Genomic DNA, 18,460 nt, shown 5'->3' with positions numbered 1-18,460 from the left:
TGTGTGTGTGTTCCCAGACAGCGCACACACAAGCTCCTCTCCCACTCACATGCTCACAGCGACACACGCACTGAGATCACAGCTGCTCAATGATCAGAGCAGAAGCTGCAGTTGGTTTGCAACGAGATGGAGTTTCTGTGCTAACTGCTTGATAACTAAACACGTGACTGTCATCTTAATTCATCCCATTCAAAAATAGAACAAATTAACGTGCTTGGGCCCCAATAATAATAACCATTTCCATTTCAAAAGGGCCTACGCACTGTCGGTTCTCGGGCACTAAATAGTATTAGCAGGAGCACAACACGATTAGCTGGTTGGAGATATACGATACGCCAATATGCTACGGCAGCTTCGACAAACAACGGAAGTTACGTTTGGCAGCTTCCGCTGACACCGGAAGTCTCACTGCAAGCTGCCGCTGGCTGCCACAATTTGAGTTTGCTGTCACTGGGGCAAGGACACGCAGGGCTGCAATGACATTGTGCAAGTTAGCTAAGTAGTCCTTACTAGCTCGTTACTAACGTCAAGCCGCTGGTTACCACTCTATAAAATATGTCATGGAGATGCGCTGGCTGAACCTCTGTCGGTCTTAACAAGGTTTTCGTCCGCAACAGGTAAATTTATCTTATATCGCACGTTTGCTTTGCCGGTAGTTGCTCAGTACTAGGTGCTTGCGGGTAACCCTCGTAAGCTAGCATCTATTGACTCATATTATGCAGTAGGCACTAGCAAACAACACGGACTGTAGTGTCAGCGATTAAAGGAAGGTATCTCAAACCATGTGTCCCGACTAATCTAGTAACTGTGTCTCAAACAGTGATCATAGCAACTTAAAATGCATCCGTTTCAAATTCAACCTAAATGGTTATTGACATTACATAAACGTTCGGATTAATGTAGAAAATAGTGGCGTCAATCTCCCATTATCACAATTTATTGAAACTAAATCAGTGCCAATGTTTTGTGTCCGTTCTTTCGCCATATAGGCACTATTCACGCATTTAGATAACTGCCACCAATTATCAGTAAATACTAAATATCATCTGTTGTATTAGGCCTGCGATTTACTGTAGTTAATTTTGACCTATATTGATCACAATAATTTACATATTTGTTATCCCTTTACCCAAGAAAATCGACATGCCTTTCATACGTTGCTAAGTGACATCTTAATTTTACTGGAAGGTATTCACATAGACGATGTATACCCACACATACAGTTACCCTTTGCAGGTTTTTAGAATCTGTTTGGGTAAAACATTTATTTTGGAGTATGTTCATGACTGCAGAACTCATTCTCAGCTGTCATGGTGGAGTCTCTGATTATAGACATGTGGTCTGCTAAGGTCATGTGCTCCTGGCATCAGCTCTGACTACCAATGTAAAAACAGTGAATATATCTGGCTGTCGTTTTCTGCTTTAAACTTCACACATTTTGAGGACAGAGGCAATATCCAATTCTTGATTGCTTCCTGCTCAGATTTGTCTTATCTGTGTTCTCAGGTCTCAAGGACATAGTGTCTGTGTCTTTGCAGTGTCCTCTGTGCTGTGGGTGATGCTCTGCTGGTGACTGCAGTTGCCGTGGCCCTGGTAGTGAATGGCTGTGTGCAGAGGTGTTCTTGCTTTCTGGATGGGTTGTGTTGGCAGCCATGGCAGAAGGCAACTCATCAAAAAACGGAGCTGGACCCTAAACCAGGTAATCCGTTTGAGATGCAAAACAGCACAGCTGCTTCAGGATGAGGGCAGAAGTACTGGTTGGTTTGTACTGTGTCTCCTCTCTGGGTGTGCTCCGTCCACACTGACTGCAGTCACTTTACAAAAAAAAAGTCGAACATTTTGTGGGCACTCACCTGCCACACACAAGATAAAACTCAAATAGCCAGGACATCATCGTTAAAGTGACCTGAATGATCCGTATTCATGATCCAACACCATCTTTAAATAACTAAATAAATGTGATTATCTGTTTGTGTGTGAAGAGCGACAGAAATAAGCAGACAAACAGACTAAAAGAAGCACTGGAATGCTAACCTAATACATTACAAACATAAAAGCTCATCTAAAACATATCCATCCCATCCTGTTAACAGAGTTGGTAACATATATCTTGTGCCAAATCTTTCATGTAGAGTAATTTTTGTTAACAGAGCCAGAGGGTTAATTTTATTTATGGTTTTGGTTGTGTGTGGTTTATTTTATTATTTTAAATTATAATTCAAATGTTAGACTGAATAATCTTAAGAATGAATAGTTAATTGCTCCCTGAAAGGGTGTACTTGCATGATTATGCTATAATATCATATCAGTGGTATAAATTAGTTTAAAAACAATGACAATACTATCATTTATGCAATATATTGTCCAACAAAATTTCTTACTGTGACAGTCCTATCTTAATATTTTCAATAATGCGCGAAGTGAGAGGTTTCGTTGCACAGTTTACTGTAGTGATGGCGAGATGAAGCTTCATGAAGCTTTGAAGCTTTCCATCCAATTGGTTCGCTCATGGGCCGAAGCTTCATGGTGCTTCATTTGCTCTACTGCGCCATCAAGTGGACATTAAATGTAATGTAATTATAATGAAACCATGGCTTTGGTGTGTGAAGCTTTGAATTGAATAAACGAATTAATGATGTTTGTGATGCCAATACACGTACACGTACAAAATGGATAACAGTTAATTTATTTTTATTTAAAAACAACAGCTTCTCAACAGTGCTGGGTTTCAGGCGGATTAATTTTTTTGAAATAATTTCGCCTGCTTTAGAAACTATCATTTCACAGCGCACAGATGATGCTGGGGTACAAAGAAAAGATACTTCAAGTTTGTACAAGTTAGGAAATAAATTCCTTTTCTCCCTGCAATACTCAGAATATATTGCAAGCAAACGCACAATAAAGTCCCAAGACAAGTAGTGTGGGGGGGAATCCATTGCGTTTCGCGGCCCCTTTTATTTTGAATCGCACACCAAACCCGCAAACCCTTTCCTGAATCAGTGACGTGCTCGGCCGGCTCGCGAGGCTTTGAACGTCATCACATACGTCATCAACACAAGCCTCGATACGCGCTTCATAAAAATCATCCTCGATTACTCGACACACGCTTCGAAGCCTCGACACGGGAGGACACATCACTAGTTTACAGCTCTAGTTCTATGAAAATTCATGTTATATCCTTAACTTAATCAATACTGAATCGAATTGGAAATCAAATCAAATCGAATTATGTGCTTGTGCACCTAAATGAAAAAGTTAGGTGCACCATTGCAACCAATGTTAAGAGTGAGTTTGGAGCCCTGATAAGTGATTCCTGCTTTCCCCTGTTTAACTATCAAAGAAATCAAATAAACTCAATGTCAGATGACTAAAGCTTAAATAAAACTATAACAATGATCTGATTATTTACAATAATTTATTAATGTTTTTAATTTACTAATTTAGTTAGAATGATACCTACACATGTGAAAAAAACCAACCCCAAAAAATCTTTAACAACACAAACTAAAACATTTCTTACATGTCCTAGCATTCAAATAATAAGGGTTAGGTTGGCACTTAATGGAGTTGAAAGCTTGCACAAGCTTGCACACTACACAAGTGCACTAAAGTAGACTGAAAACAAATGATTGCATAGCGCCAAATCACAACATTCGTTATCTCAATACACTTGACACAGTAAGGTGGAGACCTTTTTAAAATTTTCGAGGAGCTGTTCAGATGAAGCAAAACAGCTGAGATGGCTCACTCATCAATTTATATACTTTTTTATTCTAACTTAGGTAGTTATTTAATTTTTCCCGGAGCTGATGGTGTAAATAGCTAACGAGTGAGGCATCTTGCTTCTCATCTCTGTTGAGGTTTCACATGCGCAATATTTGATCGATTCCACAGTAAAATAAAGCTTAACTTAAAGGTCCCATATTTAACAATTTCTGGGATTTAATTTGAGGTATTCGTACCTATAAGATGATATGTCAGTGGTTTAAAGTCGAAAAAACTGCTGCAATGTGTATTTAAGATATGATATGAAGTCCTTTATTAGTTCCGCAAAGGGGGAAATTTGCAATGTTACAGCATGATGACAATACATTAGTAGCATTGCAGTACTTGGGTGAAGATATATTTATATTTTTTATATATAGAAAAAATATATAAATAGTACAGTAAATGGATGCACATAGTGGTTTATATTGCACAGATATATATTGTAGAGTTTCACAATGGAGTATCAGTCCCTTGTACGGCTAGGTTACTCCGTACTGGGCACAGCGACACGGCACGTCAGAAGAAATAAAGAGTAACCACTGGTCTCGAACAGTTACGTTCTTAGGAGAAATGTGCACGGACACATTCTTCCTTGCATCCCTCAACGCTGCAGTGTTGTTCAGTGTAGTCTGTTGGGGTTAGCCTGTGGTGGCTAACAAGCTGCTAGCTCAGCAACAAGTCTGGTGGTGGTGGGCAGCAGGGGTGGTGGGTTCGGAGGCTGGACTGGTTACGGCTGGGTGGGGCTGAGAGAAGAGTACGAACCCCTATGACTCATACGGGGAAGAAAGTACAAAACGCGACGTTTCAATGGCACATTTCTTAGAATCGACTGAGTGAAAAAGTCTTCAGAGTGACTGTTTTCATACTTTTAGGGTCTCTACTGACCCCCTTCAAGGAAATTACGGATATTAAAAGCCCAGAAAATGTATTTTACACAATATTGGCCCTTTAAGCGGCTGTTGCCATGCCAATAATAAACCATCAATCAATCAAATTTTATTTGTATAGCCCATATTGACAAATCACAATTTGTCTCATAGGGCTTTAAGGTGTGCCCTTAAACCTCAACAAGAGTAAGGAAAAACTACCCAGATAACTTTTAACAGGCTAAAAAGAATGTATAAACCTCAGAGAGAGCCACATATGAGGGATCCCTCTCCCAGGATGGACAGAAGTGAAATAGATGTCGCGTGTAATAGAGAACATCAGAAAGATAAGGGTATTTGCTAGGGATGGGCATTCGATTAAATTGTCTTAATCGATTGTCGGGAGAATTAACGATCGATTTTTGATTAATTATTAATATTTTTATATTAAAATTCCCTATTTATAGGCTATATTTAAATGCAGTGAAGATCTTTATTACAAAATGAACAACTCTTGTGGCAATTAAACAGGATCCGTTCATTGATTACACTTGAAAATATGCGCTACTGTACTCTTAAGCCCCTATGAGAGAGCAGCAGCTAGCCGCTGAGAGCTAGCTGGATTTGAAGGTTCTCGACCTCTCAGTCCGGTTGTTGTCACGTCCTCACTCCCGGAACCCCTCACCCAGACCCAGGTCTGTCCGGGTGTCCCCGTGGACTGAGGGTCCGTGTGCGGACTTGAAGCAGAGCAGTGGAGGCTAGCTACGGGCTTCTTTCTCCAGCTGCTAACATCCTGACTGTGCTGCGTTCGGGGCAACTCGGATATTCCGACCTCCTGACACATAACGAAATCCATTTTTTTCGATGCTGAAAAAATTATGTCATCGACGAAATTCTTAATGATCAATAATCGATCGTTGATTAATTATGCCCATCCCTAGTATTTGCAGCATTCATTAGGATACAAATTTTGTAGCATAATGAGAGGTAAATGAATTGATGGATTAGTGTCCGTAATGGTCGAGTATCTGAGTAGACATATTGTATATCAAGCAGTCTTGTTGTAATCAGGGTCCATGGTCAGCAGCTACCTCGATCGTGGTCCACCACCACTATCAGATGCCAACTCGATACAGGATCCGCTATTATTAATAAAATCAGCCAGCACGATACAGGATCCGCCCTTACGATCACGATCTCTGATTTGCTATCCACCATCATTATCCACGATGTGGCCGCAGCCCTGGATCTGCGGTCAATAAGGCATAGGGACTCCGAGGTAGAAGTCAAGTCAGTAACATGTTTTGATGAGATATTAATTTCTTTGATGTGATAAGGAGGGAGAGGTGGAAGGAGAAGCTTGGAAGAGAAGCTTGATGTGTCATGTATCCCCCGACATTCTAGACCAGTGGTCACCAACATTTTCAAGCGAAAAATCACTTGTTAATTCCAAACGTAAGCTGAGATCTACCACCCGGATATCTTCCAAAAATCCACTAAGAAGGGTCATATATATTATTTTCTGCAATTTGTTTTAAAGGATGAATGTGCAATAAATAAATATACACAAAGAGAGGCAGTTATGCAACTTTTTCTATTCAATGCACAATATTAAAATTAATATCAATTCATATTTAAAATGCACAATATGTAGTTTCTCAGTTCCACATCATGTTCTTACATATAGGCTTTGATTTAAATATGGCCACAAATATGATTATTGCCTTGTATGAAAGAAGTCCCTTATACTCAAATAAATACCAGTACTACACTGTATGAAGCCGTGCATCTTCCGCTCTTGCAAATATTTCACAATAAATAAAAACTTTTTAAACAAGCAAATGGATCTCATTAACAGAATCACTGGAGTCCTTTTATTTTGAAAAGGCATATCGAAAGTTTTTCGATAATTTTTTTGCGACATCATTTTTCAGATATACATTAAAACTCAGGTAAGATAATTTTCTCTGTTTTTTCTGCTGTGAACCACAATGTTTATCTGTTTATGACACAAATGTATTAACACTTTCCGAACCCCTCTCAAAGTGAAAGCACTCCAGGGTTTCACTTTCGTAATCCACTCATTTGTTCCAACGGGGCTTTGATTGTTATCGACAGACCAAAAGATGCGCATCTTCATACCTGACATTTAGTTTAGTACATAAACCAACTTGTTCTTGAAGAAAATGCAGGAGATAAACAGCAGCTCAGACGCCAGTAGCTGACACACAGCGCGTGTAAAAAACAGACAACTGACGCAGAGCTGATCTGTGGTGCGACGACAGCCAGTGAGTCCAGGGAGTTGGGGGATCGACAGTGAAGACTGGGAGATCGACCGGTAGATAGCGATCGACGGGTTGGCGACCTCTGTACTAGACCTGTAGCAGCTTAACCAATAGCAGGTCCAAGACAAGCGTGAAGTAAAAAAAAAAAAAAACTGTTTAAAAAAAAACTCTCCGACAGGCAGAGACGCAACGCAAGTCGCTTTCTACCAGCACCACGTCTGAACGAACCCACGTTTAACAGAACTCTACTGGTTAATAAGTAAGTACAAACTTCAAGCTGAAGAAACCCTAAACGTTAACGGAAAAGACCCGCGAACCTGAGTGACTGAGAGACAGAGAGCTGTTCTGTGAGTGAGTGAGCAGAGCGGTGTGTGAGGATTTTCATTCAGTCCGAGCACAGATATTGACTCGTATAATACTCGTGCTCGGCAAAAGTGCTTTATCCGTACCGGATACTCGTTTCAGCCGAGTATCTGGCTCATCTCTAGTTGATATGGTACTATCAGCTCTTTAAGGTATACTGGTGCCGTTATATTAAGGGCCTTGAAGATGAGGAAGATAATTTTATATTGTATTCTAGATTTAATCCGGAAGCCAGTGTAGAGAAGCTCATACAGGAGAAATGTGGACTCTTTTCACAGTTCTTGTCAGGACAAGTGCTGCAGCATTTTGGACGGCGCCAAGGAAAGCCAGGCGCCGTCTATCCAACCCGCTGTTAAACCTTTGTGCGGTTCACATGGGCTGCTATGCGCCTCGCGCCCTGCACTGATGGTTTCGCCGTTGAGTCTGTCGAGATCGCTTAATAATGTGCTTGAGACAGACTGTGTACAATGTTGACATCTTTATTCGGGTCCTCATTTCCGTGTCTGACCCCGCCCCCCACATTCATGCCTCCTCCTGTTGGTCCACAACATTCCAACATAGGGGCTCCCTATTAGCTAAATCTACTGTCAATCAACTGTTGTGAAACACATTGAACGATATCACAGTCTATTTTTTCCGCTCGCTGCAAGCGTATCGCGCCAGGAAACACACTGGAAAATGATTTTAAACGATATTAATCATATTTTATATGATATAAATGATCAAATATGTATCCCATATTTTGTATTCCCCTTCTGTTGTCCTGGAGTTTTAATTTCCCCAATCACATAATTAAATGACACCCTCTGCACATCCACTACAAGCACACAAGCAGATAGAGAAAGAGAGGGGGGGGGGCGGCTATGAACACTATCATCATTTACCCGCAAACCAGTACATTGAACAGGTTACATACAACAACAAGCGGAGAAAGCAGAATCGTTGGCTGACCGTTGCTGAGAAATGCGCGTCCCGTGTGAACAGCAGGGCGCCTGCGCACCCTTGAGAATAGCGCGTAGCGGAGCAGAACGGCGCTAAAAAGAGCGGCGTAAATTCATAATTTGTGTGGGTCCGACGCGTCGGTTTAAAATATTGATGTCGACGCATTTTCAGCGTCATCGATGACGTCGACTAATCGCGGCAGCCCTAATTAGAATAAAATTGGGTCGAGCACAGAACCCTTTGGAACACATTAGGACACTGAAAGTCTATCATCTCCCGCCGCAAACTATATACTTCTTGATTCTTGTTGTTCTGGGCTTGTACCCTCATGGTTAAATGCACTTATTGTAAGTCGCCTGGGATAAAAGCGTCCGCTAAATAGATGTAATGTAATGTAACACTGTGGTTAACTTTGGTGTGCATAGATGACTCATCATTAATTTGCAGAAATTGGAATCGATCTGTAAAATAGGATTTAAACCAGCTATGGGCGGTCCCTTTAATGCCAATTAGCTGTTCTAGTCCCTGTAATACAATTGGATGGACTAAAGTGTTGAATGCTGCACTAAGATGTAACAAAACAAGGACAGACACAAATCCATTATCTGAAGCTATTAGAAGGTCAATAGTGACCTTCGCCAAGGCTGTTTCTCTGCTGTGATTAGCTCTAAACCTTGACTGAAAGTCTTCATATCATTACTTTCCTGGAGAAACTCACACAGCTAGCTGGCTACAACCTTTTCAAGGATTTTAGACAGGAAGGCGAGGTTGAATATCGGTCTGTAGTTGGCTAAAACATCCGGTTCCAGAGTGTTTTTTTTTTAGAAGGGGTTTGATTACAGCTAGTTTAGAAGGACTGTGTTACATATCCTGATGATAATGAGAGATTCGGTGTGTTCAGTAACGTACTATCAACTAGGGGCAGAATTTCAAAAAGTTATTTTGTATGACAAGTTGTGTGTTTAGAAGATGAGATTATTTTGGTCAGCTGATCAAGGGTGATCAGAGAGTAGGCTGTGTAAATAATTGGTAAGATTCTCAGCTGTTCCTGAGATATCTGTTCTTAATAGGGTATTAGTGCCAACTGAGTGCAGGACTGAGGGTTGATATCGCTGGAGCTTTTTTTTTTTTTTTTATTCGTTGGTTATAATAATAAACAGTTGACACTTTTTCCTTCACTGATTTCATACAATGTTGTTAATATAGTTGAATAAATAAATGATGCTACATAATACATAGAAGGCTTTCAAATTGAGATCCGATCGCTCAGACCATATTCAGCTATGCTTCCTGGGCGACATTGAAGGATAATATGCCATACCTGCCATGCTGCAAGTACACATGAAACACACTCTGATCACCATTTGCTTCAGATTTTGTTCTGTAATATCACCAGACTCCCTTTTCAATCTTGCACTTTTGAAAGTTGTTAAATGGTTAATGGTTTTGTATTTATATAGCGCTTTTTCTAGTCTTGATGACCACTGAAATGTCTTTACAGTACAGTTTTACATTCACCCATTCACACACACACACACACACACTCATACAGTGCATCTATTAGCAGCACTTTGTTGTTCTATGGGGGGCAGTTCGGGTTTCAGCATCTTGCCCAAGGACACTACGGCATGCAGATGGGGAGGACTGGGGATCGTACTGCCGACCTTCAGGTTGGAGGACGACCGCTCTACCCCTCAGCCACAGCCGTTTAGTGAAGAGAAACTTTGTCGATGACTAACTCTTAATTATTTGAGCCTTCTTGTAAATTCGGCTCTTTATTTTCAAGTTTAGGGAGGAGAGATCATAGCTCGTTCACATGAAGCAGCCAGTAAGTCACTTTGTTGAAGAACATGGAAACTGTGAAACAGAGTTTCTTTAGTCACAGCTGATCAATTATCAGAGCAGAAGCTGCAGTTGGTTTGTACCGAGCTGGAGCTTCTAACCCTAACCCTGAGCTGCTCTCACTTTAACTAATAAACACACATCACTTTTATCAGGACTGATCAGTACATGAAGTAACTTAGTATGTTTGATTCGCTCCAGAGTTTGTGGATGCTTTTAAACATCATGAAAAATGACTCGTCAACATTTTGTGCTCAGTACAATACAACACTAGACATGATGCTCAAAATGACCGGAGCGACACGCAGACATGATCCGACACCATTGATTAAAAACTAAACACATGATCTTAAGCTTGTCACCTAAATCTTCCCAATAAAAAACGAATGAACGTGAACTAGTATTACTATATACAAAAACCTAATAAGTTGTGTTATCAAATGTTTTGTGGCTTCAGGCAAATTTTTATTTGGTGGAAGACAGGGCAAAATGGCTCTTTTGATAGAAAAGGCTGCCAAACTCTGCACCATGAGAATTAGAGTAGCGCCGCGCCGAACCAATCATGTGGCTAGAATAGAGTTACGCCTACATCAGGTAAGGTTGACGCACACAGCAGAGGAGGAGCAGCAGAACCTGTTTAAATGTTTGGGCTCCTGCACAAAGGTGGATGATTCTGCATCCTAGCAGTGACTGAACATAGTCATGTTTTCTGCTATATTCATTGTTTCAGACGTTTTCCACCGTTGAATAATTGTAACACCGGTGCTTCAAGAAAGACGCTCATTAAAGGTCTGGTCTTGTTTGTATGAAGGACGAAACATGACTTAAGTATAAATAAATAAATGCATAAATAAATAAGGAAATGTATACAAAATAAATGTATACAGAAATATATATACAATGAATAAATGTCCTCAATTTATTTCCACATTGGAAGGATTGGTCACAAGAGTGTGATGTATAATCCCAGAGGCCTGTGTGTGCGCCCGCTGTCTGGGAGATGAACACACATCGCTAGTGATCAGGACCTTATCAGTAAATGAAGTAACTTGGTGTTTGTCTGATTCGCTCCAGAGTTTGAGACTGCATTTAAACATCATTCAAAAAATGACTTGTCCACATGTGCTCAATACAACACGAGACAAGATGCTCACAGTCGGGACTAAATCAACCCAATAAATATTTAAAAAATTACTCTGAATGTGGAATAGTTAATTTTCATCTGCATGAACTGAACTTGTTACTAGTTGCTTTTAAGTGTGAACTGGCACAACACTGCAAACAGCTACTGGACACCAGTCAGCATTGAAAGGCGGAAGTAGTAGATCTGGAGCATCACACTCCTGTCAACAATCCTGCATGACACTGGATTTGGACTGCTTTTATCATTAGCATATGGACACAGAAATACAGAAATAAATAAATGCGGAAATAAATATGGAAATATATTTAGGCCTTTATTCATTTCTTTCTGTATTGATTTCTTTTTGTATTTATCTATTTCGTTATTTATTTCCTTATTCATTTATTCATTTATTTATTAAGATTTTACTTACGTCATGTTTCCTTCTCACATCGCCTCTGACCTGCACTCACTTTACACTTTAACGATAAACACTATCACTGATCATAAGTTATTAGGACAAGAACAGGACTGACATTTACTTTATTTGTTTGAGTTGCTCCAGAATTTATGAGTCACATGTTTAAACTTGCTACACATCACCAGATGTAACGTGACGTGCACAGTCCGGGTAAAAGAGAACTGGAGTCATGATCCGACATCATTGATTAAAATATATTTTTGAATATGGGACTAGATGGTGAATATCCCATGTGATTATCAGTTGGTGTTTGAAAAAGGACAAAGACGAGCGGATGTCAGATGTCACTAAATTCTACACACTGAACCTCTAAAACCAACAAAAAAAAGTAAAGTCCTCTTTGCCACAGAGAGTTGTTGAGGTTTTCTCTCGGTTGAAAGTGAACCACCCGTATTTATAGCGCACTACAATAGGCTGATAGACTCCTTGGTGGTGGGTGTGGTTAACTATTTCAACCACTTCAGGAAAAAACGTCTACAACACACAAAATTACAACGAGACCTACAACCAGGTATTAACAGGCCCTAAAACCTCGGTGGCAGTCGGGCAGCAACACGGACGTGGTGAGCCTGCCACATCCTGGCCAACATTTCCACTAAAAGGCACTCACTCGTTTTTTGACAGGAAGGATGTTCGAGGATGTCCCTGATTGTAGATTGTGTCTCACAATTCAGCTATGAGGTCTGGAGTCAGCTGTCAACATTTCTATGTAAATCCTATGACGTTTGAACCAGAAACACCACTTACTGGTGTTTCTGGTTTCTGGAACATCCTGTTTCATAGCTATATGGTCACAGGCATGCTGTTGAAGGAAAATAAAAAAGGTTTAATTGTTGAGGTTGTTTGTTTGCACTGACCAAATTTGAAGTTGATATTAACAACATTCACAAGATATCTTCATCACAGTCCTAATGGTCTTTGAACCAAATTGGATTGGACTAGTTTAGTTGGAACAACTTCCTGTTTTACGGCTAAAGATGTACATTCAATGCCCTCTGACAAACCTCCTGGAGAGTAGGGCTGCACCTAACGGTTATTTTTTTAATCGATAATCTAAAAAAAAAAATTCTGATTAATCTAACATTCATTTTGTATTAGGGGAGAGCGGGGTAATGTGGGACATCGGGTAATGTGAGACACCCCCTGTATCTAGGCAACGGAAAACATTTGTGGTCATTTGACCATTATGTTTTCAAGCCCCTCCCATTCCCCCCTTGCCATGAAGGAGAAGTTGGTGCTGTAGAAAGTATGTTTTTTCACAAAAATTTGTTTTTTGCATGTAAAAGTAAATTTTCTTGCTTTGAACTTACTCAACTGTTGTGTCAAAACAAATTGAATCAGGTAGAAAAACTTATATCATACATGTTGGTGAACTTCCAACATATAAAACCATGTGATTAATGCCATCCGAAGATTAGCCTGAATTGCTAAGAGATGAAGCACAAGTTAAGTTTAGTCTTAAACATATTTTAGTGTTATATTACATTATATATGTTTTATTTTTAATTTCATAAACATTGTAGAAAAGCCATCATGCCAAGAAACTATAAACCAGGAAGACAACCTTGGGCCAAACACCCCTCGCAGAGATGGAGAGTTCAGCCGCTGAGGTCATGCAAGGAAAGAAGTCTTTAAGAAAAGCTGGAAGGGATAGAAATATTGATAAGATAACCCTCAAAAGATTCATAAAGAAAAAAGAGAAAGGGAAAGTAAAATCAGTAGCCTGGGGTGCAGTAGCTGAGGCAAAGAGAATATTCACAGATGAGATGGAGGAGGAGCTTGCCAAACACTTGAAACAACTAGCTGACCAGTTCCATGGCCTTGCTCCAGTTAAGTGCCGTGAACTGGCGTTTGCAAACGAAGAGAAAAACAATATCCCTGTCCCTACCAATTGGACCGAAACAATGTGCCGGTAAGCTAGGGTGTGCAAGAGATCACATTAATCATAATAATCATAAATGTGCTTAATTGACCAATCCCCATGATTCTGTTACTAGTCCGATATTAGTGGTTGTCAATCTAGCTGTCGGGATTTTAACTATTACAACATTTGTTGTTATGGTAGTTTTAAAGTGGAAAAAGTAAGTGGACCACTTTACCCCGTAGCTGGGGTAAAGTGGGACACAAGACCACATTTTTTTACAACAATCATATTTTCACTGCCCTTTGTCCTGAAGACATTCTGATCATTTCCATTTCTAGAAAACATCCTGAATTAATGGGAAATGTGTAAATTTTACTGATATATCATTTTAGCTGAAGATGAAGTTTGAGTTTCCTCTATTATTCTTTCCTAATATATAACTACATTTCAGATTTTTCAGTTTTTTCATTTAATTTCAGTTAGCTAATGCTTTTATCCGAAGCGATTTACAATAAGGGCATTCAAACTTGAGGGTACAAACCAAGGAACAGCAAGAATCAGGAAAGAAATTTGTCTTCAAGAAAGCCAATCTACAAAGTGCTATATGTCAGTGCCATATAAGTTTTCTTATAGTACTTACGTTTTTTTTTTTTCTCCAAGGTATAGTCGGAAGAGATGTGTTTTTAGTCAGCTGCGTAAGATGTGTAGACTTTCTGGTGTCCTGATGTCATTTGGGAGCTTGTTCCACCATTTAATTAGCCTGGATGCCAGACGAATTTAGCCCCGCCTACAACATTTTTGGTCGGGCAGTTCGGTCTGGAGTCGCTCCATTGGGAAAAAATTATGGGGCGTGTTTCAACTGACCAGGAAGTAAAATTCCTCTTCGCTCAATTGGATAGACCTACAACCAATCAGAGCAACGTAGTATGTGACGTATACTAAGCAACGCATTGTGAGTTATTTACTAACGCCGGGTTCACACCGGACGCTTCAGCGCAGCGCCAAGCCTTAAATAACAGCTGGCTCCCATCCACTCCCATGTTAAAACTTTGTGCCGGTCACACCGGAGGCTGAAGCACCGCGAGGTAGCCTTGGCGCAGCGTGGTGCTTCAGCCTCCGGTGTGACTGGCACAAAGCTGTGCAGCGATCTACTGGATCAACGGGTGATATTATTAGCGCTGCCCGGCGGTTCAGCGTCGCTTCAGCGTCCGTTGTGAACAGCCAAGCGCCGGGGCGATAGGGATTAGCGCGGTGCTTTGGCGTCGCCTCCACGTTCTGTGTTCCTCTTTCAAAATGAATGCGCTGTCGATGTCTTCTAAAACAGACTCAATGGCAGCATCTACACATCTCAGCTCGCCAGCGGCAGGCATGTTTGTTGAAAACGAATTCAACCCAAGGGCACTTTGATGACGTGGTTGATTACGTCACCGTTGATCATCTGTCAATCATCTATAAAGCCCGCCCTGACAATCGATAAAATGCAATTTTCTAATCGCAACGTGCGCGATTAAAACGTGCGAAAGAGAGTAGGGCACTGGGCTGCTGTCCTCACCCGCAGCAAGAATGCCGCAGGACCACAAAACTCCTCTGATCAAGAAGATAGCGAAGCAAGCCTGCATCACCTACAGGGTCCTAAAGTCTTTGGCCGACGTGGCGGACTCACAGAGCGAGCTCATCCCGCTGCTGACCGCGGTGCGGGCGGCGGACCTGAAAATCCCTCCCCGGAAAAGCAAGCCGTGCTCCGGGGCGGCAGGGCTCCAGAGCCACCCGGTCACCTACATGCACATCTGCGAGACGGAGGTGTTCAGCATGGGGGTGTTCCTGCTGAGGCCCGGCGCCTCCATACCGCTGCACGACCACCCGGACATGAACGGGAATCTACGGAGCTGCTGATCCGCAAGCTGCCCTTCCAGCGCATCCAGCTGGCCCGCCGCATCCGCGGACACAGAGCTTAAACTGCTGCTGCTCCACTGACAATAACAACGCCGCATTCCAACACTTTGCAATTCAATGTGGAAGTAATCCAAGTATTCAGAATACGTTACTCAGATTAGTTTATGTAACGGAATACGTTACAGATCACATTTTTGGGCATGTATTCTGTAAAGGAATACGTTTTGAAAGTATCCTTCCCAACACTGGAAATGTTACTGACTTGGGAGCAGTAAGACACCTATAATTTAAAAAATGTTTTTCTCAAGATGGTCAATTTTGCACACAGGTTATAAAAAGTGCATGTCTTGTGTTTATACTTACAATGACTTTGATTAAATTACTTACTGCAGTTAATTAATTACTGCACACTGATTTGTTGTACTGAGCCGTTAAATTAAATGTGGGAAAGAATATTGTACAGTAAATGTATCTAATATTGTGTTGGTCATATTTAAATCATTCATTATGTTTTTTTTGGGGGGGGGGGGAGAGGATAAAATAAAAAAATCGCATATTAAATCGCAATATTTGGGAAAAAAATCGCAATTAGATTCATTTCCCAAATCGTTCAGCCCTAGTTAAAATAGAAACTGTCAGTCAAATTCTAATAACAAGTCTGGGTTTGTATAGAGCATCTTCTTGATTCGCGAGTCAATGTATTAACGTAATCGATGATGTTGATTAGGGATGGGCGTTCGATAAAATTGTCTTCGTCGATCGTCGGGAGAGTTAATGACGAATTTTCGATTAATCATTAATATTTTCAAGTTCAAAAATTCACTATTTATAAGCTACATTAAAATGCAGTGGGAAAAAAAGCGTGTTTCCTCATTGAGATCTTTATTACAAGATGAACAAAATATGCGCTGCCGTAATCTTAAGCAGCGGAACCGACAGCTAGAAGCCGGTGCTACTAAACACAACTGACCCTCGTTTTTTTTTCCTCCAAAATAAAATAATAATAATATAAAAAAACAATGTTAAACAACAACTACAAATATATAATACTTAGGTCTGACAGGTTTTGCCAAATGTAACTCAAAACTATCAAACAAGGTACTGAGTCGAGAAAGCTTCATAAAAATAACCAGTAACTCACATACAACTTCAGCACCAGCCTACAGATTTGTGTTGAGAAAGTTGAGCATGTTAACATGCTCTGGGGTCAGACGCTAAAGCAGACTGGTGACCGTCAGTCCAGCCGCCGAAAAACCCGCTCTCGGGGGACTGACGTCGCCCTGATACACAGGTAGCTCCGTGCTAACTTAGCTAGCCTGGCCGCGGCTCCGGTGTTTGCGCTCCCCTCGTCCGTGTCAGACAACGCAGGCTCCTCGTCTCCCCCAGTCTCTGGGATAACTTCGCAGTGTTGGCAGTGAACCAAGTCATTTTTTAACTCAAAATGATCCCATGCAACACTTCGCCGTGACCTCTTCATGTTTACTTTGGAAATGGAACCACACGGTAACTTGCAGCCAGTCGCAGGTAACTGAGTAGGACTGTGGCGTTTTTTTCAAACACTGCCCCCCGTGGTCAATTGTGTAATTAGCGAATTCCTCGATGAAAAAATTATTTCATCGAGGAAATTCTTAATGATCAATTAATCGATCGTCGATTAATAATGCCCATCCCTAATGTTGATACATAGACGCGTCTCCCAAGCCCTAATGAAGAATACAACTTTTCATCTAGAAGGTTTTTAGATTACACTCACGAAAAATGAAGCTGATGCGATGACTTGTTTGTTGAAGTACAATACATAGAAATGTCAAAAACCAAGCAAACATGTACATTACAATCAAAATGGCAGATCTCCTGATGGGTTGTGGGTGTAGGTACAAAATAATGGACTTTCATACCCACTTTTCAAGCATGTTTAGCAACCCAAAAATGTGATCAATTGTTAAAACTAAATATAACATTTTGGCGCGTTGCCAGCGCATCAGCCTTCAACAATAATGCACAACATCAGATAGATTTTATTAAAATCTACGATCATTATGTGATGATCAGTGTTAAAATTGTGGCGAAAAAGACACAGACATTTTTTTCTAAAGAGAGGGACTTCAGGTTCAACTGCATGGAGTGAAAGAAATACATTGCACACACAGGAAATATAAAGCTCACTCATACACACTCATTCATACAACTAACGATGATCAGCAGCCGGTGTGAACTTGTATGGGAACACTTCGGAGTCGAAGAATCCGACAAGAAGCAGCGTCCATTCTCGAGCACACTCCCGCCTGGCTGTTCACACCGGACCCGCATTTCTCCGCGCTGGTCAGCCTGCGATTCTCCGCTTGTTGTTGTATGTAACCCGTTCAATGTAAGGGTTTGGGGGTAAATGATGATGGTCCTCATAGCCACCCCCCACCCCTCTCTTTTTCTCTCTGTCTGTGTGCTTGTGGGGGGGGCAGATGGGGACATTTAATAATGAGAGGACAAAGTTCTCAGTTACAAAGTGTTTTTTTTTGGAGAGTGTTAGGGTTGCCATCATTAAGGGTTTGAATAACCGGGTACCGATATTCCGGTTTCACGGAGGAATAAAACACGCAGCCGTCATCGGTGTTTACCTGAACCGGAAGTGATTCACTTTATTGCGCACAGTCCAGTCATTTAAAGAATAAAAGCATAGACTTCAGAATAAGGGCACACATTAAGAATCGTTTGAAAAATCGTGATTATGATTTTTTCCATTATCGAGCGCCCCTAGCTCTAAATATTTATTGATTTGTTAATCCAGGTGAACTTCAGGTTGGACAGTTCCAGCTGTAAGTAGACGTTTCACGTCACATTGATAAATAATTAATTACCTGTGAAGGTTGTGACTGCTGAAATTGATCCATCACTGATTGTAGTTTAATCATTTTTTAATGATGTTTAACATTTTTTACTACCACCTCTGAAGCCTGCAGAAATTAAGTAAAAGGTGAGAAACTGAACATGAGAATATAGAAACACAAACACAAAGTTCTTCACTGTTTACTTCAT

At 40.8% G+C, this 18,460-nt stretch overlaps 1 protein-coding gene across 4 annotated transcripts in view; it reads left to right on the top strand.

Annotated features, from left to right (window-relative positions):
• The first annotated feature begins 380 nt into the window (after positions 1-380).
• The window catches only part of c18h6orf136 (chromosome 18 C6orf136 homolog), a 41,387-nt gene continuing 23,307 nt past the window's right edge, over positions 381-18,460 (top strand). The window contains exons 1-2 of one of the 4 annotated variants that reach the window (XM_053446964.1): positions 381-617; positions 1,539-1,699. In XM_053446964.1, coding sequence (XP_053302939.1) covers positions 1,601-1,699 — 99 coding nt within the window. In that variant the 5' untranslated portion in view covers positions 381-617; positions 1,539-1,600. Of the gene's footprint in view, positions 618-1,506; positions 1,700-18,460 lie in introns of those variants that run through there. The other 3 variants (XM_053446963.1, XM_053446965.1, XM_053446966.1) reach the window with 3 other exon arrangements.

This window comes from Pleuronectes platessa, chromosome 18 (genome assembly GCF_947347685.1).
Source record: "Pleuronectes platessa chromosome 18, fPlePla1.1, whole genome shotgun sequence".
NCBI classification, from domain to species: Eukaryota; Metazoa; Chordata; class Actinopteri; order Pleuronectiformes; family Pleuronectidae; genus Pleuronectes; species Pleuronectes platessa.
This window is presented reverse-complemented; position numbering and strand designations above follow the sequence as displayed.